This window comes from Coregonus clupeaformis, chromosome 25, assembly GCF_020615455.1.
Source record: "Coregonus clupeaformis isolate EN_2021a chromosome 25, ASM2061545v1, whole genome shotgun sequence".
NCBI classification, from domain to species: domain Eukaryota; kingdom Metazoa; phylum Chordata; class Actinopteri; order Salmoniformes; family Salmonidae; genus Coregonus; species Coregonus clupeaformis.
This window is the reverse complement of record NC_059216.1, coordinates 1,171,598-1,196,412: the sequence shown is the minus strand read 5'-3', so window position 1 is coordinate 1,196,412 and position 24,815 is coordinate 1,171,598. Positions and strand designations below refer to the sequence as shown.

The window sequence follows — 24,815 nt, the reverse complement described above, 5'->3', positions numbered from 1 at the left end:
AATAAAAACATAAACTCAACATGCAATTTCAAAGATTTTACTGAGTTACAGTTCATAAGGAAATCAGTCAATTGAAATAAATTCATTAGGCCCTAATCGATGGATTTTACATGACTGGAAATACAGCTATGCAACTGTTAGTCACAAATACCTTTAAATAAAAGTAGCGGCGTGGATCCGAAAATCAGTCAGTATCTGGTGAGACCACTATTTGCCTCGTGCAGCGTGACATCTCCTTTGCATAGAGTTGATCAAGTTTGATTGTGGCCTGTGAATGTTCTCCCACTCCTCTTCAATAGCTGTGCGAAGTTGCTGGATATTGGCGGGAACTGGAACATGCTGTCGTACACGTCAATCCAGAGCATCCCAAACATGCTCAATGGGTGACATGTCTGTTGAGTATGCAGGCCATGGAAGAACTGGGACATTTTCAGTTTTCTTACATCATCTAATTCGCATGCTATTGTACGACATATGAAACTATACGTCCTCTAATTCATATGATATTGTATGACTGCTATTCCATTCATAATGTAACCTAACATATCAGTGTCACAGATTTACATACCGAATAATACGAATTGCCCTGAGACCACGTTGGTTACCACCACAATGTACAGTATGACAAAAACTCCCCTCTCTAGTCCTCTCTATTTGTACCAATCAGAAATGTGGGCATTTGGTAGTAATTGTCCAAAACATCACTTTGTAATGCCCATGCATCTTCGCCCACTTCTGGTCCATTTCCCAAGCCTTTGGATAGGATTCAGACTGCTCTAGCAGCGCAGGGGGACCCATCATGTTTTATGGATGATGGTCCACTAAGTCTATGGTGGAGTAGGAACAGCAAGTCTATGGCTGAGTGGGAGCAGCAAGTCTATGGTGGAGTGGGAACAGCAAGTATATGGCTGAGTGGGAGCAAGAAGTCTATGGTGGAGTGGGAGCAGCAAGTCTATGGCTGAGTGGGAGCAGCAAGTCTATGGTGGAGTGGGAACAGCAAGTATATGGCTGAGTGGGAGCAAGAAGTCTATGGTGGAGTGGGAGCAGCAAGTATATGGCTGAGTGGGAGCAGTAAGTCTATGGTGGAGTGGGAGCAGCAAGTATATGGCTGAGTGGGAGCAAGAAGTCTATGGCGGAGTGGGAACAGCAAGTATATGGCTGAGTGGGAGCAGTAAGTCTATGGTGGAGTGGGAGCAGCAAGTATATGGCTGAGTGGGAGCAAGAAGTCTATGGTGGAGTGGGAGCAGCAAGTATATGGCTGAGTGGGAGCAGTAAGTCTATGGTGGAGTGGGAGCAGCAAGTATATGGCTGAGTGGGAGCAGTAAGTCTATGGTGGAGTGGGAGCAGCAAGTATATGGCTGAGTGGGAGCAGTAAGTCTATGGTGGAGGGGGAAAAGCAAGTATATGGCTGAGTGGGAGCAGTAAGTCTATGGTGGAGTGGGAGCAGTAAGTCTATGGTGGAGTGGGAGCAGTAAGTCTATGGTGGAGTGGGAGCAGCAAGTATATGGTGGAGTGGGAGCAGTAAGTCTATGGTGGAGTGGGAGCAGTAAGTCTATGGTGGAGTGGGAGCAGCAAGTATATGGTGGAGTGGGAGCAGTAAGTCTATGGTGGAGTGGGAGCAGCAAGTATATGGTGGAGTGGGAGCAGTAAGTCTATGGTGGAGTGGGAGCAGTAAGTCTATGGTGGAGTGGGAACAGTAAGTCTATGGTGGAGTGGGAACATTACTTTAATGGGGAAGGGAAAAGAGGCATGAGCAAATCTTTGTCCTTTTTTAGACAGTAGAACATTTTGTTCCAATGATGTCTTTCAGGACTGTTGTTATTGATATAATTGATACCGTATGGCTGTTGTGGTTTCTCATGGTTTGCATTTATGTTACCTATTCTATAGTGTTTTGAGATTTCTTACTGAGGAAGCTATAGTTAATGTATACGTACATTAACCTTCAATGTTCATAATTATCTATATAATGATCTATTACTGCTCATGCTCAAGGACAGGACTGTTTATTAATATATTAATATAGTCTCTCTCGTGCATTATGTCCATATCATATAATAGAGTAAGACCCAGAACCATTCAATTGCCTTTACAGTGTCTTTTACATTGACTACCTATTTTCTTTGGTGATTAAGTATGGACTTATCTATCTGATGACCTTACTTGTTGACTTGAATTACAGTTGATAGATTTTGACAGTTGATAGAAGCACTCAAAGGTCAGAATGTCTCTACTGCAGGTAAGTTGGCTTGGTGTTTGTATGGGAAATCTGCTTTTCTTCAACAAGATCTCTTCAATATTTCAAAAGTGACACAAAGAGCCTATGTTTTCCAGTGTGATGTACCTTAAGTGCTGTAGCGCTTTCCAATAATAATATCACTGGAAAGCAACATCTCGATGAGTGTTCCTCATACAGTGGAAGTGATTAATTGTCTGTGGGCCACGTGTGTGTGTGTGTGTGTGTGTGTGTGTGTGTGTGGAAGTGAATGTGTGCTATGTGTGTGTGCATATGCGTGCTATATGTGTGTGCTCGCGTGTGTATACCAACCTGTGTGTGTGGGCCCAGGGATATTTGACCAGAGTAGGCTTTCTACTGTCATGATGACATCAGCATGAGAAGGATGAAATACTCTCTCCTCTCAGCCTTCTGGCTCGCTGCCCAGAGCAGGTAATATGCAGGCCTTTCACCCAACACTCTCCTGTTTCTCATGGATGGATTATTTTTTACTGTCTTTGTGAATGGCTTTGCCAAGCTGTCCCTCTCAGTGTTTTATGGAAATGGAGATATAAAGTGACATCAACATTTGGCAGCTCCTTTAGTACTGCATATTTTTGCTGTACTAGAAGCTAATACAAGTGCATCACTCTTGATATAGAATTATTTAGGATGCAATGCATCAATATAATCCTTTTATAACATAATTTTCCTTCCTCATAATGCCATCTATTTTGTGAAGTGCACCAGTCCCTCCTGCAGCAAAGCAGCCCCACAGCATGATGCTGCCACCCCGTGCTTCACGGTTGGGATGGTGTTCTTCGGCTTGCAAGCAACCCCCTTTTACCTCCAAACATAACGATGGTCATTATGGACAAACAGTTCTATTTTTGTTTCATCAGACCAGAGGACATTTCTCCAAAAAGTACGATCCTTATCCCCATGTGCAGTTGCAAACCGTAGCCTGGCTTTTTTATGGCGGTTTTGGAGCAGTGGCTTCTTCCTTGCTGAGCGGCCTTTCAGGTTATGTCGATATAGGACTCGTTTTACTGTGGATATAGATACTTTTGTACCTGTTTCCTCCAGCATCTTCACAGGGTCCTTTGCTGTTGTTCTGGGATTGATTTGCACTTTTCGCACGTACGTTAATCTCTAGGAGACAGAACGCGTCTCCTTCCTGAGCGGTATGACGGCTGCGTGGTCCCATGGTGTTTATACTTGCGTACAATTGTTTGTACAGATAAACATGGTACCTTCAGGTGTTTGGAAATTGCTCCCAAGGATGAACCAGACTTGTGGAGGTCTACAATTTTTTTTCTGAGGTCTTGGCTGATTTCTTTTGATTTTCCCATGATGTCAAGCAAAGAGGCACTGAGTTTGAAGGTAGGCCTTGAAATACATCCACAGGTACACCTCCAATTGACTCAAATGATGTCCATTAGCCTATCAGAAGCTTCTAAAGCTATGACATCATTTTCTGGAATTTTCCAAGCTGTTTAAAGGCACAGTCAACTTAGCGTATGTAAACTTCTGACCCACTGGAATTGTGCTACAGTGAATTATAAGTGAAATAATCTGTCTGTAAACAATTGTTGGAAAAATTACTTGTGTCATGCACAAAGTAGATGTCCTAACCGACTTGCCAAAACTATAGTTTGTTAACAAGAAATTTGTGGAGTGGTTGAAAAACGAGTTTTAATGACTCCAACCTAAGTGTATGTAAACTTCCGACTTCAACTGAATATACAGTACCAGTCAAATGTTTGGACACACCTACTCATTCCAGGTGAAGCTGGTTGAGAGAATGCCAAGTGTGTGCAAAGCTGTCATCAAGGCAAAGGGTGGCTATTTGAAGAATCTTGAAGAATCTATAAAATATATTTTGATTTGTTTAACACTTTTTTGTTTACTACATGATTCCATATGTGTTATTTCATAGTTTAGATATCTTCACTGTTATTCTACAATGTAATTTTTTTTTTATCTTACTGTCTGTCTCTCTAGTCTACCAGACTTGAATAACAAAGATAATTTGAGACGGGGTGGGGGGGCTGCTGTATGGACTTGCCTTAGGCACTGTGCACCCCTCCAAGCCCAAATAAGTGACACAGTACTTTCAATCACTGTCAAGAGACTCTCTGTCCTCCAAAACAACTTTATCTCTAACTGCCCTAAGTGCTGGGCCTCCTTACTCCCTCTTGTATGATCACACTACTTTTGGTTTGGAGGCGTGGTTTGTGGAAAAATATATCCTACATTGGTGTTTTGTTCAAGGGCTCCACATAAGTGGGGAGATCTTTCTGTAGTAATCTGTCCATCTAATAAGATAAGGATCAGCTTTTTTGGATTTAGTACTACATTTTTGTGAATTTGCTTCAGGTTAGACGTTAGCTTGTAACAAAAACAAGTACTGTGTGTAGCCAGAAGGAAATTAAATCCAGTCATTTTCATTTGCCAGATTGTTTCTGAGTATTTGCCCCATCAAGAACCAAAACACTATCTCAAGTCCAAAAACGTTTCCTTCTTGAGGGTTTGGATCATAATTGAGGGGTAATAGCTTGTTCTGATAAACCTAATCTTAACTTAATTTCTTGCTGTTTGAAATAAGGCATACGGAGACCTTAACTATTTTTTACTATTTTCATATATCTCTGTGTATCTATATTATCAAACAATTTACAAACAAATCATGTAAAAAATATAAGAGCACCAGCAGCAATTGTAGAAGCAAAATCATCATCCCAACAACTCATTGAAATGTGCAGCTTTTCCATTTCTCTGAAACAATCCAACTTCTGAATCTGAACAAATCATTTAAATGTGGCTTTGGTTTCTATCCAAGCCTGCTACAGATGTAGGATCTTAATTTGAGCCAGTTTGCTACAGCAGGAAAATAATCCTGCAGCAACAGGAAATGTGAATTATTATGTGGATTATAATTCATGGACATTTTTGTAGGGATTTATACATTTTTCGTTAGGGAAAATCAAGTCTGGAATTCCAAAGTGGAAAGTTATCCTGCAAAACTTTTGACCACGACTGTAGTCTGAACGCAGTCAGCTCAGATGCACCCTGTGAAGATGGGGAACCTGAGCTCTTTGGCATTCACTGACCCATGAACAGATTCAACAATACAAGCTGTTCAGTCACATCATCCCACAGGGAGAGAGAATTGACCAGCCAGCAAATAAAGCATCTGTCCTTTGTATTCCCTATGCATCAACTGAGTTGTTTTCATATACATTGTGCAATCACTGTATAAATCAATAAGGCCTTGTAACGGTGACAGATGTTGAGTACTGTATCGTTGTAATGTATCTTATCATGAAAGCATAGCGAAAAAAATAAACATTGCCTCTAAAATAAATGACTATATTGGCAACCAAAAGGTGGCATCTTGAATTAGACTGCAGGCTAATTTATTTAGGAGAGCCTTTTCTCCAGATTCCACATTACTTTAGTGGAAAAATATGCTTAGAATAGTTCTGAGCCAACACTTCCATTGGACCTTTACATTTTCTGTTGGAGTTTATACTTGAGGTTGCATTGGGACTACTTTTAGTATTTTCTTGGTTTACAAATATTTATTTGGACTTGGACTTCCTTTCAAAGACTCAACCAGAGGTTCTGGTAGGACTAAGGTTTTCAGTTACATTGATAATTTGCTAATTGGCTCTGACAGGACTATTAATTTGTTTTTGATTATTAAATAATTATTGTGTTATTTATATTGAACCTCTTTGATTTTACATTTACATTTTAGTCATTTAGCAGACACTCTTGTCCAGAGTGACTGACAGGAGCAATTAGGGTTAAGTGCCTTGCTCAAGAGCACATCGGCAGATTTTTCACCTAGTCGGCTCGGTTATTCGAACCAGCAACCTTTCGGTTACTGGCCTAACACTCTTAACCTATCCGGTGTATGTGACAATAAAACATACAAATAATAATTTTATACACTATTGTTGCACTGACCAAGCGCCCCAATCTCTTATTTCTGGCAATTTTGTGGTTTATGCAAGTTTGTTACATCGTACCTGTCATTTTTACGGTTGATATTTAGGTTTGTTGTATGGCAATGTGAAACTTCAATGGTATATGTTGTTTTCCAAGCCTTGTGAGGACACTGAGACATCGGCTGTTGAGTTCAACCTTAGTGACAGGGGAAATACACTGCATTTGGAAAGTATTCAGACCCCTTCATTCACATTTTGTTACGTTAAAGCCTTATTCAAAAATTGATTAAATTGTTTTTTTCCCCTCATCAATCTACAAACAATACCGCATAATGACAAAGCAAAAACAGATTTTTAGAAATGTTTGCAAATTTATAAAAAATAAAAAACTGTATGCAGAAAAACTGCATGTATTTCTTAGTAAGAAAACAATCAGCTGGGTTTGTGGACTTAATACGCTGTCTAGTCACAGCAGACTCTGTCATCTACTACTGTTGACAGAAAGCTAAAGGTCATGATTTGAACTGTAGGCAGGGTATGATAGCGGCATTAGCAATCTTTGTGAAGGGAGATGTACTGTACTACTCTATCAGGGAACTTCAGTGGTACTTCCCATGAAATGATGGATGGGGCGAAATTTGGTTCAAATCAAACTAAATGAAACCCCAGGCATCATCTTATTTATCTCCAGCCAAATTAAATATGAATCTTTAAACAATGTGCTAAACGAGTTTCGTGCCAGAATGGGGTATCCACTATGTGCCAATCACTGCACATGGCTGCCATGCAAAACACATCTAGCGTAGATCAGCTTAATATTGCAGATAGATTGTAACTTCCATCAATGTAATTGTCTGCATCACTTCCAATCCCCCATGTTTTTTATATATATATTCCCCTTTATTACTTTCCAACCCCGCCACCCTTTCCCTACTTGGGGTAAACTAGTGAACAACAATGCTTAGGCCTCTACTTCCAGCTTATACTTACTATCTACATTTTATGGACACAGTCAATTTTACAATAATTATATTTTGTTTGTTTTTTTCTCCTGAACTTCTTCTACTCTCAACCTCTCCGATCATTTTCATGATGTCCATCCGGTTTGCTTCTATATGCCATATCTTTCTAACTGTGCTCTTTCCCAAAAGCTCCCAACATACAACCTACATACTTATTATGGACACAGTATGCTTACATTATTAGTTATCTTGTTATTATTTTGTTGTTAGTTGTTATTAGTCCCATCCTTCAGCTCCATTCAACACCTCCCATCTATCTCTTAACACCATCCATATAGGATTTCTATTTGCCATATATATTTCTGTGATGTTTTACAAAAATTCTGAACCTTTCTATTCTCATTGTTTCTACAGATTGTGTATTAAAAATAAACATTTTTGCTAAAAGTATTATTATATTATTGATTGATTGACTATGACTTTTCAGATCACCCAGTAATGCTATCTGCAAGGTTAGCTCCAGGTAAATATTGCAATCCTTTAGCCATTCCTGGACCTGTGTCCAAAAATAAGCTACAAATGGACAGTACCAAAACAAATGATCTAATGATTCTGTCTCTTCGCAGCAAAATCTGCAGAGCTGGGAAGATTGTATCCCCCATATAAATAACATTATATTGGTAACAAGAATTCTATATAATAATTTAAATTGAAAGATTCTAATTTTTGAATCCGGTGTCGTTTTGCGTATCAGTATACTTTTTAGTTTTAACCCTAAACTGGCACACCTGATTAAATTACTCAACTACTCATCAAGCCCTTGACTAATTGAATCAGGTGTGCCAGTTTAGGGTTAAAACTAAAATATGAAATGTCTGGGGGGGCCCGAGGAGAGGGTTGGGAAACCCTGCTCAGTAACATGGGCCATGGCTGGTCTACCGGGATCAATATGTCTTACAATAAACATGCTGTGCATTTGAAATTCTTGCCAGTTTTCATCCAATGCCTCTGCTCAGTAGAGGCATTGGAATGTGTGGAATGCACTGAGTGAATTGGACAGCTTTAAATGGTGAGGCATTATATTGAGAGGTGCCCCATAAATCGCTCAGAGCGCAGAACTGCTGGAGGACGAGGAAAATATGAAATAGGCCACAGCTGTCAGACATATCATGCCACTTTAATTAAATAATTAAGATAGGCTGATGTGGGTTAGTGGTTTTGAGGATTCAAAGCCCCCTTATTTTGCGGGAGCTCTCCCCCTTCTGTCTTAAACGAGGCCATCTCTAAGAGAGGAGAAATGTCTGTTAATGAGCCCCAAGACAAAGCATTATCTCTGCAAGCAATTTAAAGTAATTACGTTCTGCTAATTCAATTGATTAAATATGTGATCATCCTTAGAGATGGCTGCAGTCATATGGAGTTCATGCTAGCATTGTGATGAGACCCCAGCCTGGCCCCCTAGTCTCCTGTCCTGTAAGGGAATTCTGAGGGGGCATAACACAACATTTGGCCCATAGACTTGCCCGAAACATGCAAAGTGACAGGGTAGAGCTATTTGTTCCAGTTCCGATCCTCATTCTATTTCTTCTCTTAAAGGGATATTTTGGGATTTAAGCAATGAGGCTAAAATCCCTTCAGAAAGTATTCATACCCCTTGACTTATTCCACATTTTGTTGTGTTACAGCCTGAATTCAAAATGGATTAAAAACATATATCATTCTCACCCATCTACACACAATACCCCATAATGACAAAGTGAAAACATGTTTTTACATTTATTGAAAAATAAATACAGAAATATCTAATTTACAAAAGTATTCACAACCCTGAGTCAATACTTTGTAGAGGCACCTTAGACAGTGATTACAGCTCTGAGTCTCTAAGACCTTTCCACATCTGGATTGTACAACTTCTGCCCGTTATTCTTTTCAAAATTCTTCAAGCTCTTTCAAATTGGTTGTTGATCATTGCTAGACAACCATCTTCAGATCTTGCCATAGATTTTCAAGTAGATTTAAGTCAAAACTGTAACTCGGCCACTCACGATATTCACGGTCTTCTTGGTAAGAAACTTATGTTTTAGGTTATTGTCCTGCTGAAAAGTGAATTCATCTCCCACTGTTTGGTGGAAAGCAGACTGAAGCAGGTTTTCTTCTAGGATTTCGCCTGTGTTTAGCTCCATTCTGTTTCTTTTTTATCGTGAAAAACTCCCCAGTCCTTAACGATTATAAGCATACCCATAACATGATGCAGCCACCACTATGCTTGAAAATATGGAGAATGGTACTCAGTAATGTGTTTTATTGGATTTGCCTCAAACAAAACACTTTGTATTCACGACAAAAAGTGAATTGCTTTGCCAAATTTTTTTTTGCAATCTTACTGTAGTGCCGTGTTGCAAACAGGATGCATGTTTTGGAATATTTTCATTCTGTATAGTCTTCCTTCTTTTCACTCTGTCAATTAGGTTAGTATTGTGGAGTAGCTACAAAGTTGCTGATCCATCCTCAGTTTTCTCCTATCACAGCCATTAAACTCTGTAACTGTTTTAAAGTCATCATTGGCCTCATGGTGAAATCCCTGAGCGGTTTCCTTCCTCTCCAGCAACTGAGTTAGGAAGGATGCCTGTATCTTTGTAGTGACTGGGTGTATTGATACACCATCCAAAGTGTAATCAATAACTTCACCATGCTCAAAGGGATATTCAATTTGTCATCTACCAACAGGTGCCCTTCTTTGCGAGGCATTGGAAAACCTCCCTGATCTTTGTGGTTGAATCTGTGTTTGAAATTCACTGCTTGACTGAGGGACCTTAGAGATAATTGTATGTGTGTGGTACAGAGATGTGGTAGTCATTCAAAAATCATGTTAAACACTATTATTGCACACATAGTGAGTCCATGTAACTTATTACTGCTGAACTTATATATGCTTGGTGTTGAATACTTATTGACCCAAGACATTTCAGCTTTTCATTTTTTATTAATTTGTAAAAATGTTGAAAAACATAATTCCACTCAGTTTAATCAATTTTAAATTCAGGCTGTAACACAACTAAATTTGGAAAAAGTCAAGGGGTGTGAATACTTTCGTTCTACTAAGCTTACAGTGCTTTGCAAAAGTATTCATCCCACTTGGCATTTTTCCTATTTTGTTGCATTACAACGTGTTAATTTAAATTGATTTTATTTGCATTTCATGTAATGGACATACACAAAATAGTCCAAATTGGTGAAGTGAAATGAAGAAAATAACTTGTTTCAAAAAATTCAAAAAAATAAATAACGGAAAAGTGGTGCGTGCATATGTATTCACCCCATTTGCTATGAAGCCCCTAAATAAGATCTGGTGCAACCAATTACCTTCAGAAGTCACATAATTAGTTAGATTGCACACAGGTGGACCATATTTAAGTGTCACATGATCTCAGTATATATATACCTGTTCTGAAAGGCCCCAGAGTCTGCAACACCACTAAGCAAGGGGCGGCACCATGAAGACCAAGGCGCTCTCCAAACACGTCAGGGACAAAGTTGTGGAGAAGTACAGATCAGGGTTGGGTTATAAAAAATATCAGAAACTTTGAACATCCAACGGAGCACCATTAAATCCATTATTAAAAAATGGAAAGAATATGGCACCACAACAAACCTGCCAAGAGAGGGCCGCCCACCAAAACTCACGGACCAGGCAAGGAGGGCATTAATCAGAGAGGCAACAAAGACACCAAAGATAACACTGAAGGAGCTGCAAAGCTCCACAGCGGAGATTGGAGTATCTGTCCATAGGACCACTTTAAGCCGTACACTCCACAGAGCTGGGCTTTACAGAAGAGTGACCAGAAAAAAGCCATTGCGTAAAGAAAAAAATAAGCAAACATGTTTGGTGTTCGCCAAAAGGCATGTGGGAGACTCTGGTCAGATGAGACTAAAATTGAGCTTTTTGGCCATCAAGGAAAACGCTATGTCTGGCACAAACCCAACACCTCTCATCACCCCGAGAACACCATCCCCACAGTGAAGCATGGTGGTGGCAACTTCATGCTGTGGGGATGTTTTTCATCGGCAGGAACTGGGAAACTGGTCAGAATTGAAGGAATGATGGATGGTGCTAAATACAGGGAAATTCTTTCAGTCTTCCAGAGATTTGAGACTGGGACGGAGGTTCACCTTCCAGCAGGACAATGACCCTAAGCATACTGCTAAAGCAACACTCAAGTTTTTTAAGGGGAATGGCCTAGTCAAAGCCCAGACCTCAATCCAAATGAGAATCTGTGGTATGACTGAAAGATTGCTGTACACCAGCGGAACCCATCCAACTTGAAAGAGCTGGAGCAGTTTTGCCTTGAAGAATGGGCAAATATCCCAGTGGCTAGATGTGCCAAGCTTATAGAGACATACCCCAAGAGACTTGCAGCTGTAATTGATGCAAAAGGTGGCTCTACAAAGTATTGACTTTGGGTGGGGGGGTGCATACTTTCGCAAGCCACTGCACATATGGAATTGTTTTAAGATGGTCATACCATGGATCATTAAGCTATTTGATTTGGAATTTTAGGACCCCTCTATGTATAAAAAAATATACAAAAAATGTATTTGGTAAAATATTGAATCTGGCCTTTACTACTATACCCCAAAGAAACGCATTGAATAACATATTCATAAATGGGAAAAAAGACAGTCAAAAAATGAATCATAAGCAATAAGGTTTTTAAGTGTATGTCCTATAGCTAGTCGGTGTAAGAAAGCTCAGGAAATATTTTTTGGACACAAAACTACCTCCATACTTCCATTAATTTGTATGGGTTACCTTCAGACAAGTCCCGTAGACGAGTCCCGTGACACTTGTGGGGGTCGTAGAGCAAAACGGAGAACACCATCGTGTTCGTGCGCGTCTCCCCTTTCCACAGTAGCCCAAACGGCCGGACGGTACAGACAGAAGTTGGCACATCGGCGGTACCGACTTCAGGCGAGTTCTTAATCAGTAAAATGCAGAAATGCTTTAGTTATAAATGCACATTGCTCTAAAATATGTTTTGCACTAAACTACACTCGAAGATTGCCTTACAAATAATTCCCAGTGTAAGTTGCATAATAAATACAGCTCTGATAAATACACCCCTTATAAGTGTGGAGCTGAGATAGCTGTGGCCTTTAATCTTCACTTGTCTCCATCAGCACATTGTAGGCTCTTATTAGCAGGTTATTATGAAGTGAAAGGCGTATCCATAGTGTGACGACCCTCCCACTCTGTCTGCCGTATTCTCTCTTTGCTCTTGTTTCCTTATTAGGATGCCGGTGGGCGGAGTTGGGAGGGTCGTCAGCTACATGGGAAACACCTGGGCCGGGTGTGTCCCAGCATAAATGGACCTCTTCCACATTCATGAAAGAGACTCTCTCCAGGCAGATACTTTGACTTTGGTTGTGGTATTTTTGTGGCCTTTTTGGTGGTTTGCTTTGGCACTTCTCAACACTTTTCCATATTACATTTATGCAAGCAAACACTCACTTACACTACTGATTACTGATTACACACCCCATTGTTATTTCAGTTAGTTTACTTTAGTTAATAAATATATACTTTAAGTATTCCTTGTCTCCACGTGTCTCCCTTTTGTTACGAACTTGAGCCGGTTCGTGACAATAGCCTGTATTGAAAACATATGTCAGACACTACACATGGATGCTCGACATAGTACAGTTCTATGTTACGAGAGGAGGACTGGTGAATTATAAGAAATTCCATGATTTCGCTGAAATATGACACAGTAAGAAGAACCCAATGGCATAATGGGACCATATAGAATAGAGGAATGGACTTTTGCACTTTGCAATAGAGACTGTATTTCAGGTGTGCATTGTTTTTCAAGTAAACAGTAATTTGGTCTTGTGAGACCTAACATATTACTTCCTATTTATTTGTCTCTAACTGAATCATAAGTCGGATGTCATTCAGTCCAAACATAAGGAGGGAAACAGTGAGTTATTGTAACCTTTAATTGCATAACTAGGCACCTTTGGCTGAATAGATACTGAGCCTCTAATGACTGAAAACTGCTCAATGAAGTAACCCAAATGCAAGGTAACATACTGTAGGCTCATCATTGTTTCCTCTTGATACTACAGCTGGAATTCAATCAAACAAGTACAACTGGAAAGCTCTACTGTGGAAAAAGCATATAGATTATGTGCAACAGGCAGTGTTTTCTGAGTAAAATAAAGAAAACCTCAGATTTATGCAATGCAAGGTTTAATGGAATCTGACCAAAGGTCTTCAAATGAACTTATACTATATATTTTCCCTTTAAAAAAAAATGATTTAAAGTAACTGTCCAGTGAAAATATCACTTTTAAATGTTACTATTCTGTTAACTCATACCCAAATAAGGTTGTTGACTCGTTTTATACTCGTATTTGTGGCCAAAGCATACATTTGAGAAAAAAACACTTAAAACCCCCCATCTCAAACTTGTATCTCAAACCGACCATTTCAAAATGCTTGCTATCTCCTCATAGAGAATGATATCATCCTGTCTCATTGGCTGAGCTAACCAATCAGCAGTCAACTCACATTAATATTTTTAATGACAGTATATGCCCACACCATTCTGTTGTTGTGGTATGCCCACACAATTCCAACACAGAGAAGCTGCTTTTTAACATACTTAATTAAACAAATTTGGAAGGAAAAGTATTTCACTCACGTTGTAATTAATTACAGGTCATATTTCATACAAATCTGAAAACACTGGACAGTTACGATTTCTTAATGCAAGCAATACACCATGGCATGACCATACCAACCCCCAAAGCAGCGTAAAGCATGGCACCACAACTGCTCGGGAGAAACGACAGGCAGGCGTTAGGACCAAGTTTCTGAGTAGGCAGAGGTAGTAACCCAAAGAGAGAGAGAGGGAGTTTGAGTCTGTCACGAGTTCAGACCCAAACGCTGCAGCATCAGCATCAGTATGTACTATTAGGCTACTGCAAGGGGGAAAATAAACTACACGTGAAAAGAGGCTGCGCGTCCTTGGGACTTGGTGATCTCTAAATTGGCAAAATTGCAAAATAGAGACCTCTTTCCAGGATCCTTCCAAAAAGAGCCATGGATTATATAGGAAGACATACTTTTATTTATATTGCGCTCAGCGTTTTGATAGGTAAGTAACCTACTAGCTAGTCATTTATTGATAATCTGCTTGGCTATATTTTGGCACTTATATTACATCAATTTCAGTAATGTTTTTTTAATCGCTTTAGTTTGGTGTAGGTAGGCTTACTAAACTGAGTAAATGTTATTTGAAGTTTCAACATCAGTTCCCCTCACGGTCATGAGATTCGTCTTCTCATATAATAGGCATATTAATCAATTAACTTTATTGTGCGATTGTTACACTGTCCCGACCAAATTTCATTATGGTAAACATAATTTTGGAGTAATTTAGGGCTCTATTAAATCTGTATCACTGAAGCGTTACAGATTGGGCGCTAGAAATGTAAAAGTAATTTCCGATTGATCTGACATATGCAGCGTTTACCGGGAATGCAGTCTCCGCGGGAACATCGCCTTTAAATTTAAATCATGCTGTACCGCAGAATTTCCGTGATACGGATTGAATGGATCTCTTAGAGTCATTTTCAACTGAGTTGCTTCTGGAAAATTGCTATTTGACAGGCAACGTGATTCTTGAAAGTTTGAAACCCTGCATATTTGGAATGGTGCTGGAGTATATCAAAACACAATATCCACATGGATATATGTCCATGTTGTCAATATTTAGCCTACTTAACTGTGCTTCATACTTTTTTCGTACTGTAGGTTATGTCCTTGATTTACCTGTATTCCCTTCTAAACTAGAATAAGCCTTCATTGTCCATACATTATGCAAATCCTCCCAATCTCCACAATCAGTAATGTCTCAATCAGATAGTTCCTGAGGTGCCTGCTTGTACATGTCTGTTTTAACTGTAGCCTACATTTCTGAATATAGTAGTTCTTTAGAAAATGGGCACACTGTAAGTTTACACACACAACCCACTGACTGTTTTATGAGGAATTATGACTTCACTCCCACACACTACCACACACTTAGTGCCTTATGATTTAGCATTAGCAACAAATCAGCGTTTTCTCAATTAGTTTTATGTAAATATGACATGAGAACACTCATGTAAGATTCATGAAGTTCAAATGTAAATTTAATCTGAATAATTTATGTAATGTTGTTTTGATTTGGTTAAAAAAATAAAGTACTTGCATAATTTTCTGTCAACCTTTTAAGGAGAAGAATTATAAATTCTATAAAAAAACTCCAAATTATAGTAGGTGGTTTTGCTCTGTTCGATAGTGGCTGATTTCTTTATAGTTTTATGAAATCGTTATTGCTATATATCATGGCAAAAATATTCCTTAGATGATCATTGAAGTATTTCACATCAAGTGTGTTAATTACATCAGAACAAATTAGTAATTACACTGTAATTAAATTGTATCAGGGGAGAGTAGAAGTCACTCCCTATTTTACTCATATACCTTAATCTCTTCAATGTGAGAACCAGAACTCTTTTATAATAATAATATGCCATTTAGCAGACGCTTTTATCCAAAGCGACTTACAGTCATGCGTGCATACATTTTTTTTGTGTATGGGTGGTCCCGGGGATCGAACCCACTACCTTGGCGTTACAAGCGCCGTGCTCTACCAGCTGAGCTACAGAGGACCACTCACAGACCTTTATTCCAAATCAAATCAAATCAAATTGTATTTGTCACATGCGCCCAATACAACAGGTGTAGACCTTACCGTGAAATGCTTACGTACTTTATTACTCTGAGTAGTGCAGCTGCACAGATTCTATTATTTTGGTAGTCATCCCTGGTCATTAAAACTGAAGGGATGTCTTATAGATGTGCACCCATCACCAGAATGTATCCAATGCATCTTATTGTAATATACAGTGGGGGAAAAAAGTATTTAGTCAGCCACCAATTGTGCAAGTTCTCCCACTTAAAAAGATGAGAGAGGCCTGTAATTTTCATCATAGGTACAGGTCAACTATGACAGACAAATTGAGAAAAATAAATCCAGAAAATCACATTGTAGGATTTTAAATGAATTTATTTGCAAATTATGGTGGAAAATAAGTATTTGGTCACCTACAAACAAGCAAGATTTCTGGCTCTCACAGACCTGTAACGTCTTCTTTAAGAGGCTCCTCTGTCCTCCACTCGTTACCTGTATTAATGGCACTTGTTTGAACTTGTTATCAGTATAAAATACACCTGTCCACAACCTCAAACAGTCACACTCCAAACTCCACTATGGCCAAGACCAAAGAGCTGTCAAAGGACACCAGAAACAAAATTGTAGACCTGCACCAGGCTGGGAAGACTGAATCTGCAATAGGTAAGCAGCTTGGTTTGAAGAAATCAACTGTGGGAGCAATTATTAGGAAATTGAAGACATACAAGACCACTGATAATCTCCCTCGATCTGGGGGCTCCACGCAAGATCTCACCCCGTGGAGTCAAAATGATCACAAGAACGGTGAGCAAAAATCCCAGAACCACACAGGGGGACCTAGTGAATGACCTGCAGAGAGCTGGGACCAAAGTAACAAATCCTACCATCAGTAACACACTACGCCGCCAGGGACTCAAATCCTGCAGTGACAGACGTGTCCCCCTGCTTAAGCCAGTACATGTCCAGGCCCGTCTGAAGTTTGCTAGAGTGCATTTGGATGATCCAGAAGAGGATTGGGAGAATGTCATATGGTCAGATGAAACCAAAATATAACTTTTTGGGAAAAACTCAACTCGTCGTGTTAGGAGGACAAAGAATGCTGAGTTGCATCCAAAGAACACCATACCTACTGTGAAGCATGGGGGTGGAAACATCATGCTTTGGGGCTGTTTTTCTGCAAAGGGACCAGGACGACTGATCCATGTAAAGGAAAGAATGAATGGGGCCATGTATCGTGAGATTTTGAGTGAAAACCTCCTTCCATCAGCAAGGGCATTGAAGATGAAATGTGGCTGGGTCTTTCAGCATGACAATGATCCCAAACACACCGGCCGGGCAACGAAGGAGTGGCTTCGTAAGAAGCATTTCAAGGTCCTGGAGTGGCCTAGCCAGTCTCCAGATCTCAACCCCATAGAAAATCTTTGGAGGGAGTTGAAAGTCCGTGTTTCCCAGCGACAGCCCCAAAACATCACTGCTCTATAGGAGATCTGCATGGAGGAATGGGCCAAAATACCAGCAACAGTGTGTGAAAACCTTGTGAAGACTTACAGAAACCGTTTGACCTGTGTCATTGCCAACAAAGGGTATATAACAAAGTATTGAGAAACTTTTGTTATTGACCAAATACTTATTTTCCACCATAATTTGCAAATAAATTCATTAAAAATCCTACAATGTGATTTTCAGGATTTTTTTTCCTCATTTTGTCTGTCATAGTTGACGTGTACCTATGATGAAAATTACAGGCCTCTCTCATCTTTTGAAGTGGGAGAACTTGCACAATTGGTGGCTGACTAAATACTTTTTCCCCCCACTGTATTAATGAATTTACTAACTAAGCATTTGTTGTGGTTATAATGTTCTGCTTATTTAGTCAAAAAGACGCAGGGAATTTCAAGCATTTATATAATATTTTGATAACAGACGTATCGTGTAATTGAGTGTGAAAACAACCAAAACAAAGATTGATTTATAGTCTGCACATTTGTAGATCATCTTCTACAAAGTTAGTTCTGTTTACTAGCTTGCAAGTTATAGTGGTAGCTACAACATATAACAATATATTCATATCAAGTTATAGCCAATGTGAGCAAGACCTTTAAACAGGTCAACATTCACAAGGCCGCGGGGCCTGACGGATTACAAGGATGTGAACTCAGAGCATGCACGGACCAACTGGCAAGTGTCTTCACTGATATTTTCAACCTCTCCTTGACCGAGTCTGTAATACCTACAGTTGAAGTCGGAAGTTTGCAAACACCTTAGCCAAATACATTTAAACTCAGTTTTTTACAATTCCTGACATTTGCTCCTAGTAAAAATTCCCTGTCTTAGGTCAGTTAGGATCACCCCTTTATTTTAAGAATGTGAAATGTCAGAATAATAGTAGAGAGAATGATTTATTTCAGCTTTTATTTCTTTCATCACTTCATCAGAAGTTTACATAAACTTAATTAGTATTTGGTAGCATTGCCTTTAAATTGTTTAGCTTGGGTCAAAGGTTTCGGGTAGCCTTCCACAAGCTTCCCACAATAAGTTGGGTGAATTTTGGCCCATTCCTCCTGACAGAGCTGGTGTAACTGAGTCAGGTTTGTAGGCCTCCTTGCTCGCACACACTTTTTCAGTTCTGCCCACAAATGTTCTATAGGATTGAGGTCAGGGCTTTGTGATGGCCACTCCAATACCTTGACTTTGTTGTCCTTAAGCGATTTTGCCACAACTTTGGAAGTATGCTTGGGGTCATTGTCCATTTGGAAGACCCATTTGCGACTAAGCTTTAACTTACTGACTGATGTCTTGAGATGTTGCTTCAATATATCCACATAATTTTCCTTCCTCATGATGCCATCTAATTTGTAAAGTGCACCAGTCCCTCCTGCAGCAAAGCAGCCCCACAGCATGATGCTGCCACCCCCGTGCTTCACGGTTGGGATGGTGTTCTTCGGCTTTCAAGCAATCCCCTTTTTCCTCCAAACATAAAGATGGTCATTATGGACAAACAGTTCAGATCTTTGTCCCCATGTGCAGTTGCAAACCGTAGTCTGGCTTTTTTATGGCGGTTTTGGAGCAGCGGCTTCTTCCTTGCTGAGCGGCCTTTCAGGTTATGTCGATATAGGACTCATTTTACTGTGGATATAGATACTTTTGTACCCGTTTCCTCCAGCATCTTCACAAGGTCCTTTGCTGTTGTTCTGGGATTGATTTGCACTTTTCGCACCAAAGTACATTCATCTCTAGGAGACAGAACGCATCTCCTTCCTGAGCGGTATGACGGCTGTGTGGTCCCATGGTGTTTATACTTGCGTAGTATTGTTTGTACAGATGAACGTGGTACCTTCAGGCATTTGGAAATTGCTCCCAAGGATGAGGAAGAGGTCTACAATTTTTTTTCTGAGGTCTTGGCTGATTTCTTTTGATTTTCCCATGATGTCAAGCAAAGAGTCACTGAGTTTAAAGGTAGGCCTTGAAATACATCCCCACGGGGGGCCAGTATAAAAAAAATAAAACATTTATGTACTCACTAACTGTAAGTCGCTCTGGATAAGAGCGTCTGCTAAATTACTAAAATGTAAAATGTAGGTACACCTCCAATTGACTCAAATTATGTCAATTAGCCTATCAGAAGCTTCTAATGCCATGACATCATTTTCTGGAATTTTCCAAGCTGTTTAAAGGCAACTTAGTGTATGTAAACTTCTGACCCACTGGAATTGTGATACAGTGAATTATAAGTGAAATAATCTGTTTGTAAACAATTGTTGTAAAAATTACTTGTGTCATACACAAAGTAGATGTCCTAACCGACTTGCCTAAACTATAGTTTGTTAATAAGAAAATTGTGGAGTGGTTGAAAAACGAGTTTTAAATGACTCCAACCTAAGTGTATGTAAACTTCCGACTTCAACTGTACATGTTTCAAGCAGACCACCATAGTCCCTGTGTCCAAGAAAGCAAAGGTAACCTGCCTAAATGACTACCGCCCCGTAGCAATCACGTCGGTAGCTATGAAGTGCTTTGAAAGGCTGGTCATGGCTCACATCAACACCATCATCCCAGAAACCTTAGACCCCCTCCAATTCTCATACCACCCCAACAGATCCACAGATGACACAATCTCAATCTCAATCGCACTGCACACTGCCCTTTCCCACCTGGACAAAAGGAACAGCTATGTGAGAATGCTGTTCATTGACTACATCTCAGCGTTCAACATCATATTGCCCACAAAGCTCACCACTAAGCTAAGGACCCTGGAACTAAACACCTCCCTCTGCAACTGGATCCTGGACTTCCTGACAGGCCGCCCCCAGGTGGTAAGGGTAGGCAACAACACATCTGCCACGCTGATCCTCAACACGGGGGCCCCTCAGGGTTACGTGCTTAGTCCCCTCCTGTACTCCCTGTTCACCCACGACTGTGTGGCCAAGTACGATTCCAACACCATCATTAAGTGTGCTGACGACACAACGGTGGTAGGCCTGATCACTGACAACGATGAGACAGCCTATAGGGAGGAGGTCAGAGACCTGGCAGTGTGGTGCCAGGACAACAACCTCTCCCTCAACGTGAGCAAGACAAAGGAGATGCTCGTGGACTACAGGAAAAGGAGGGCCAAACACGCCCCCATTCACATTGACGGGACTGTAGTGGAGCGGGTCGAGAGTTTCAAGTTCCTTGGTGTCCACATCACCAACAAACTATCATGGTCCAAACACATCAACAAAGTCGTGAACAGGGCACGACAATGCCTTTTCCCCCTCAGGAGACTGAAAAGATTTGGCATGGGTCCCCAGATCCTCAAAAAGGTCTACAGCTGCACCATCGAGAGCATCCTGACTGGTTGCTTCACCGCCTGGTATGGCAACTGCTTGGCATCCGACCATAAGGCGCTAAAGAGGGTAATGCGTACAGCCCAGAACATCACTGTGGCCAAGCTTCCTGCCGTCCAGGACCTATATACTAGGCAGTGTCAGAGGAAGGCCCAAAAAATTGTCAAAGACTACAGTCACCATAGTCGTAGACCATTCTCTCTGCTACCGCACGGCAAGCAGTACCGGAGCACCAAGTCTAGGTCCAAAAGGCTCCTTAACAGCTTCTACCCTCAAGCCATAAGACTGCTGAACAATTAATCAAATGGCCACCCGGACTATTTGCATTGAACCCCCCCGCTGCTGCTACTCGCTGTTTATTATCCATGCGTAGTCACTTTACCCCTGCCTACATGTACAAATTACCTAGACTAATTTGTACCCCCGCACATTGACTCGGTACCGGTACCCCCTGTATATAGCCTCATTATTGTAATTTAATTTTTAATTTTTAATGTTTTACTTTAGTTTATTTAGTAAATAAATAAGGTCTTGTAAGTAAGCATTTCACGGTAAGGTCTACACCTGTTGTGTTCGGCGCATGTGACAATTTTTAGTTTTATTTAATCTTTATTTAACTAGGCAAGTCAGTTAAGAACAAATTCTTTTTTACAATGACGGCCTACCAAAAGGCAAAAGGCCTCCTGCGAGGATGGGGGCTGGGATTAAAAAATAAATATATATAAAAATAGGACCAAACACACATCACAACAAGAGAGACAACACAACACTACATAAAGAGAGACCTAAGACAACAACATAGCATGGCAGCAACACACGACAACACAGCAAGGTAGCAACCCAACATGAAAACAATATGGTAGCAACACAACATGGCAGCAGCACAACATGGTAGCAGCACAAGACATGGTACAAACATTATTGGGCACAGACAACAGCACAAAGGGAAGAAGGTAGAGACAACAATACATCACGTGAAGCAGCCACAACTGTCAGTAAGAGTGTCCATGATTGAGTCTTTTAATGAAGAGATGGAGATAAAACTGTCCAGTTTGAGTGTTTTTCGCAGCTTGTTCCAGTCGCTAGCTGCAGCGAACTGGAAAGAGGAGCGACCCTGGGTTGTGTGTGCTTTGGGGACCTTTAACAGAATGTGACTGGCAGAACGGGTGTTGTATGTGGAGGATGAGGGCTACAGTAGTTATCTCAGATAGGGGGGAGTGAGGCCTAAGAGGGTTTTGTAAATAAGCATCAACCAGTGGGTCTTGCGACGGGTATACAGAGATGACCAGTTTACAGAGGAATGCAGTGATGTGTCCAATAAGGAGCATTGGTGGCAAATCTGATGGCCGAATGGTAAAGAACATCTAGCCGCTCGAGAGCACCCTTTCCTGCCAATCTATAAATTACGTCTCCGTAATCTAGCATGGGTAGGATGGTCACCTGAATCAGGGTTAGTTTGGCAGCTGGGTTGAAAGAGGAGCGATTACGATAGAGGAAACCAAGTCTAGATTTAACCTTAGCCTGCAGCTTGGATATGTGCTGAGAGAAGGACAGTGTACTGTATAGCCATACTCCCAAGTACTTGTATGAGGTGACTACCTCAAGCTCTAAACCCTCTGAGGTAGTAATCACACCGGTGGGGAGAGGGGCATTCTTCTTACCAAACCACATTACCTTTGTTTTGGAGGTGATCAAAACAAGGTTAAGGGCAGAGAAAGCTTGTTGGACACTAAGAAAGCTTTGTTGTAGAGCGTTTAACACACAATCTGGGGAGGGGCCAGCTGAGAATAAGACTGTATCATCTGCATATAAATGGATGAGCGAGTTTCCTACTGACTGAGGTATATTGTTGATGTAAATTGAGAAGAGCGTGGGGCCTAGGATCGAGCCTTGGGGGACTCCCTTGGTGACAAGCAGTGGCTGAGATATCAGATGTTCTGACTTTATACACTGCACTCTTTGAGAGAGGTAGTTAGCAAACCATGCCAAAGACCCCTCAGAGACACCAATACTCCTTAGCCGGAGTATATAGGACGCACCGTGGCTGCCTTCCAAGCAATGGGAACCTCCCCAGAGAGGAGAGACAAGTTAAAAAGGTCAGAGACAGGCTTGGCAATGATAGGGGCTGCAACCTTAAAGAAGAAAGGGTCTAAACCATCTGACCCAGATGGTTTTTTGGTGTCAAGTTTAAGGAGCTCCTTTAGCACCTCGGACTCCGTGACCGCCTGCAGGGAGAAACTTTGTAGCGGGGCAGGGGAAAAAGAGGTAGGAGCATCGGGACTAGTCGCATTAGAAGGACTGGAAATGTTGGACGAGCAAGGAGGCATGGCTGAGTCAAATAGGAATCCTGACTTAATTAAGTGGTGATTAAAGAGCTCAGCCATGTGCTCTTTGTCAGTAACAACCACATCATCAACATTAAGGGACATGGGCAGCTGTGAGGAGGAGGGTTTATTCTCCAGGTCTTTAACCATTTTCCAGAACGTCTTGGTGTTAGACCCACATAGAGAGAACTGCACCTTAAAGTAACTAGCTTTAGTTTTCCGGATAGCCTGAGTACACTTATTTTTTCCGGATAGCCTGAGTACACTCATTTGCCTGAACAAGAGACAGTCAGCCAGAGTAAAAGTGTGCCAAGCCTTTCGCCAAATGGAATTCTTGAGGTGGAGTAACTCTGCCAGATCACGGTCGAACCAGGGCGGAACCTGTTTGTAATTCTCATTTTCTTTATGGGGGCATGTTTGTTAACAATATCTCTGAAAATATCAAAAAAGAAGGTCTAAGCATCTTCAACAGAGGGGATCAAGCTGATTCTATACCAAATTACAGAGGCCAGGTCATGAAGGAAGGCTTGCTCATTAAAGTTTTTTAGCAAGCGTCAATGACAAATCAGGACAGGTCGTTTCACTGAGTAGCCATTACGAACACAGGCTGTAAAACAGTGATCACTAAGGTCATTACAGAAAACACCAGACTGATACCTATCAGGATTATTTTTGAGGATAACATCAAGGAGAGTAGCCTTTCCTGGGTGTTTGGAGTCATACCTTGTGGGATTGGTAATAATCTGAGAAAGATTTAGGGAGTCCCATTGCTTTAGTACTTGGTCAGGTGGTTTAAGCATGTCCCAGTTTAGGTCATCTAGCAGTACAAATTCAGACTTAGTGTAAGGGGCCAGGAGAGAGCTTAGGGCAGGTAGGGAACAGGCCGGTGCTGATGGTAAAATTTGATTTGAAGTTAAACATGTTCAATCCTTGACCTTGAAGCAATACCTTAAAAGGCAAGAAACATTAAAAGTGACGCTTCACTCAGCAGAAAGCAAATGCCAATCATTGTTTCTCTACTGATCTTATGTAGTATTGCCAGGTAGTGCTTACATACAGTGCCTTGCAAAAGTATTCATCCCCCTTGGCATTTTTCCTATTTTGTTGCATTACAACCTGTAACCTGATTTTTATTTGGATTTCATGTAATGGACATACACAAAATAGTCCAAATTGGTGAAGTGAAATGAAAAAAATAACTTGTTTCAAAAAATTCTAAAATATTAATAACGGAAAAGTGGTGCGTGCATATGTATTCACCCCCTTCGCTATGAAGCCCCTAAATAATATCTGGTGCAACCAATTACCTTCAGAAGTCACATAATTAGTTAAATAAAGTCCACCTGTGTGCAATCTAAGTGTCACCTGTTCTGAAAGGCCTGCAACACCACTAAGCAAGGGGCACCATGAAGACCAAGGAGCTCTCCAAACAGGTCAGGGACAAAGTTGTGGAGTACAGATCAGGGTTGGGTTATATAAAAATATCAGAAATGTTTAACATCCCACGGAGCACCATTAAATCCATTATTAAAAAATGGAAAGAATATGGCACCACAACAAACCTGCCAAGAGAGGGCCAACCACCAAAACTCATGGACCAGGCAAGGAGGGCATTAATCAGAGAGGCAACAAAGAGACCAAAGATAACCCTGAAGGAGCTGCAAAGCTCCACAGCGGAGATTGGTTTATCTGTCCATAGGACCACTTTAAGCCGTACACTCCACAGAGCTGGTCTTTACGGAAGAGTGGCCAGAAAAAAGCCATTACTTAAAGAAAAAATTAAGC

The 24,815-nt window shown here is 40.8% G+C and overlaps 1 protein-coding gene across 1 annotated transcript in view; it reads left to right on the top strand.

Annotated features, from left to right (window-relative positions):
- Positions 1-14,140: 14,140 nt before the first annotated feature.
- LOC121539139 (leukocyte tyrosine kinase receptor-like) overlaps positions 14,141-24,815 on the top strand; it is a 133,089-nt gene continuing 122,414 nt past the window's right edge. The window contains exon 1 of the mRNA XM_041847412.2: positions 14,141-14,293. Coding sequence (XP_041703346.2) covers positions 14,239-14,293 — 55 coding nt within the window. The 5' untranslated portion in view covers positions 14,141-14,238. The remainder of the gene's footprint in view (positions 14,294-24,815) is intronic.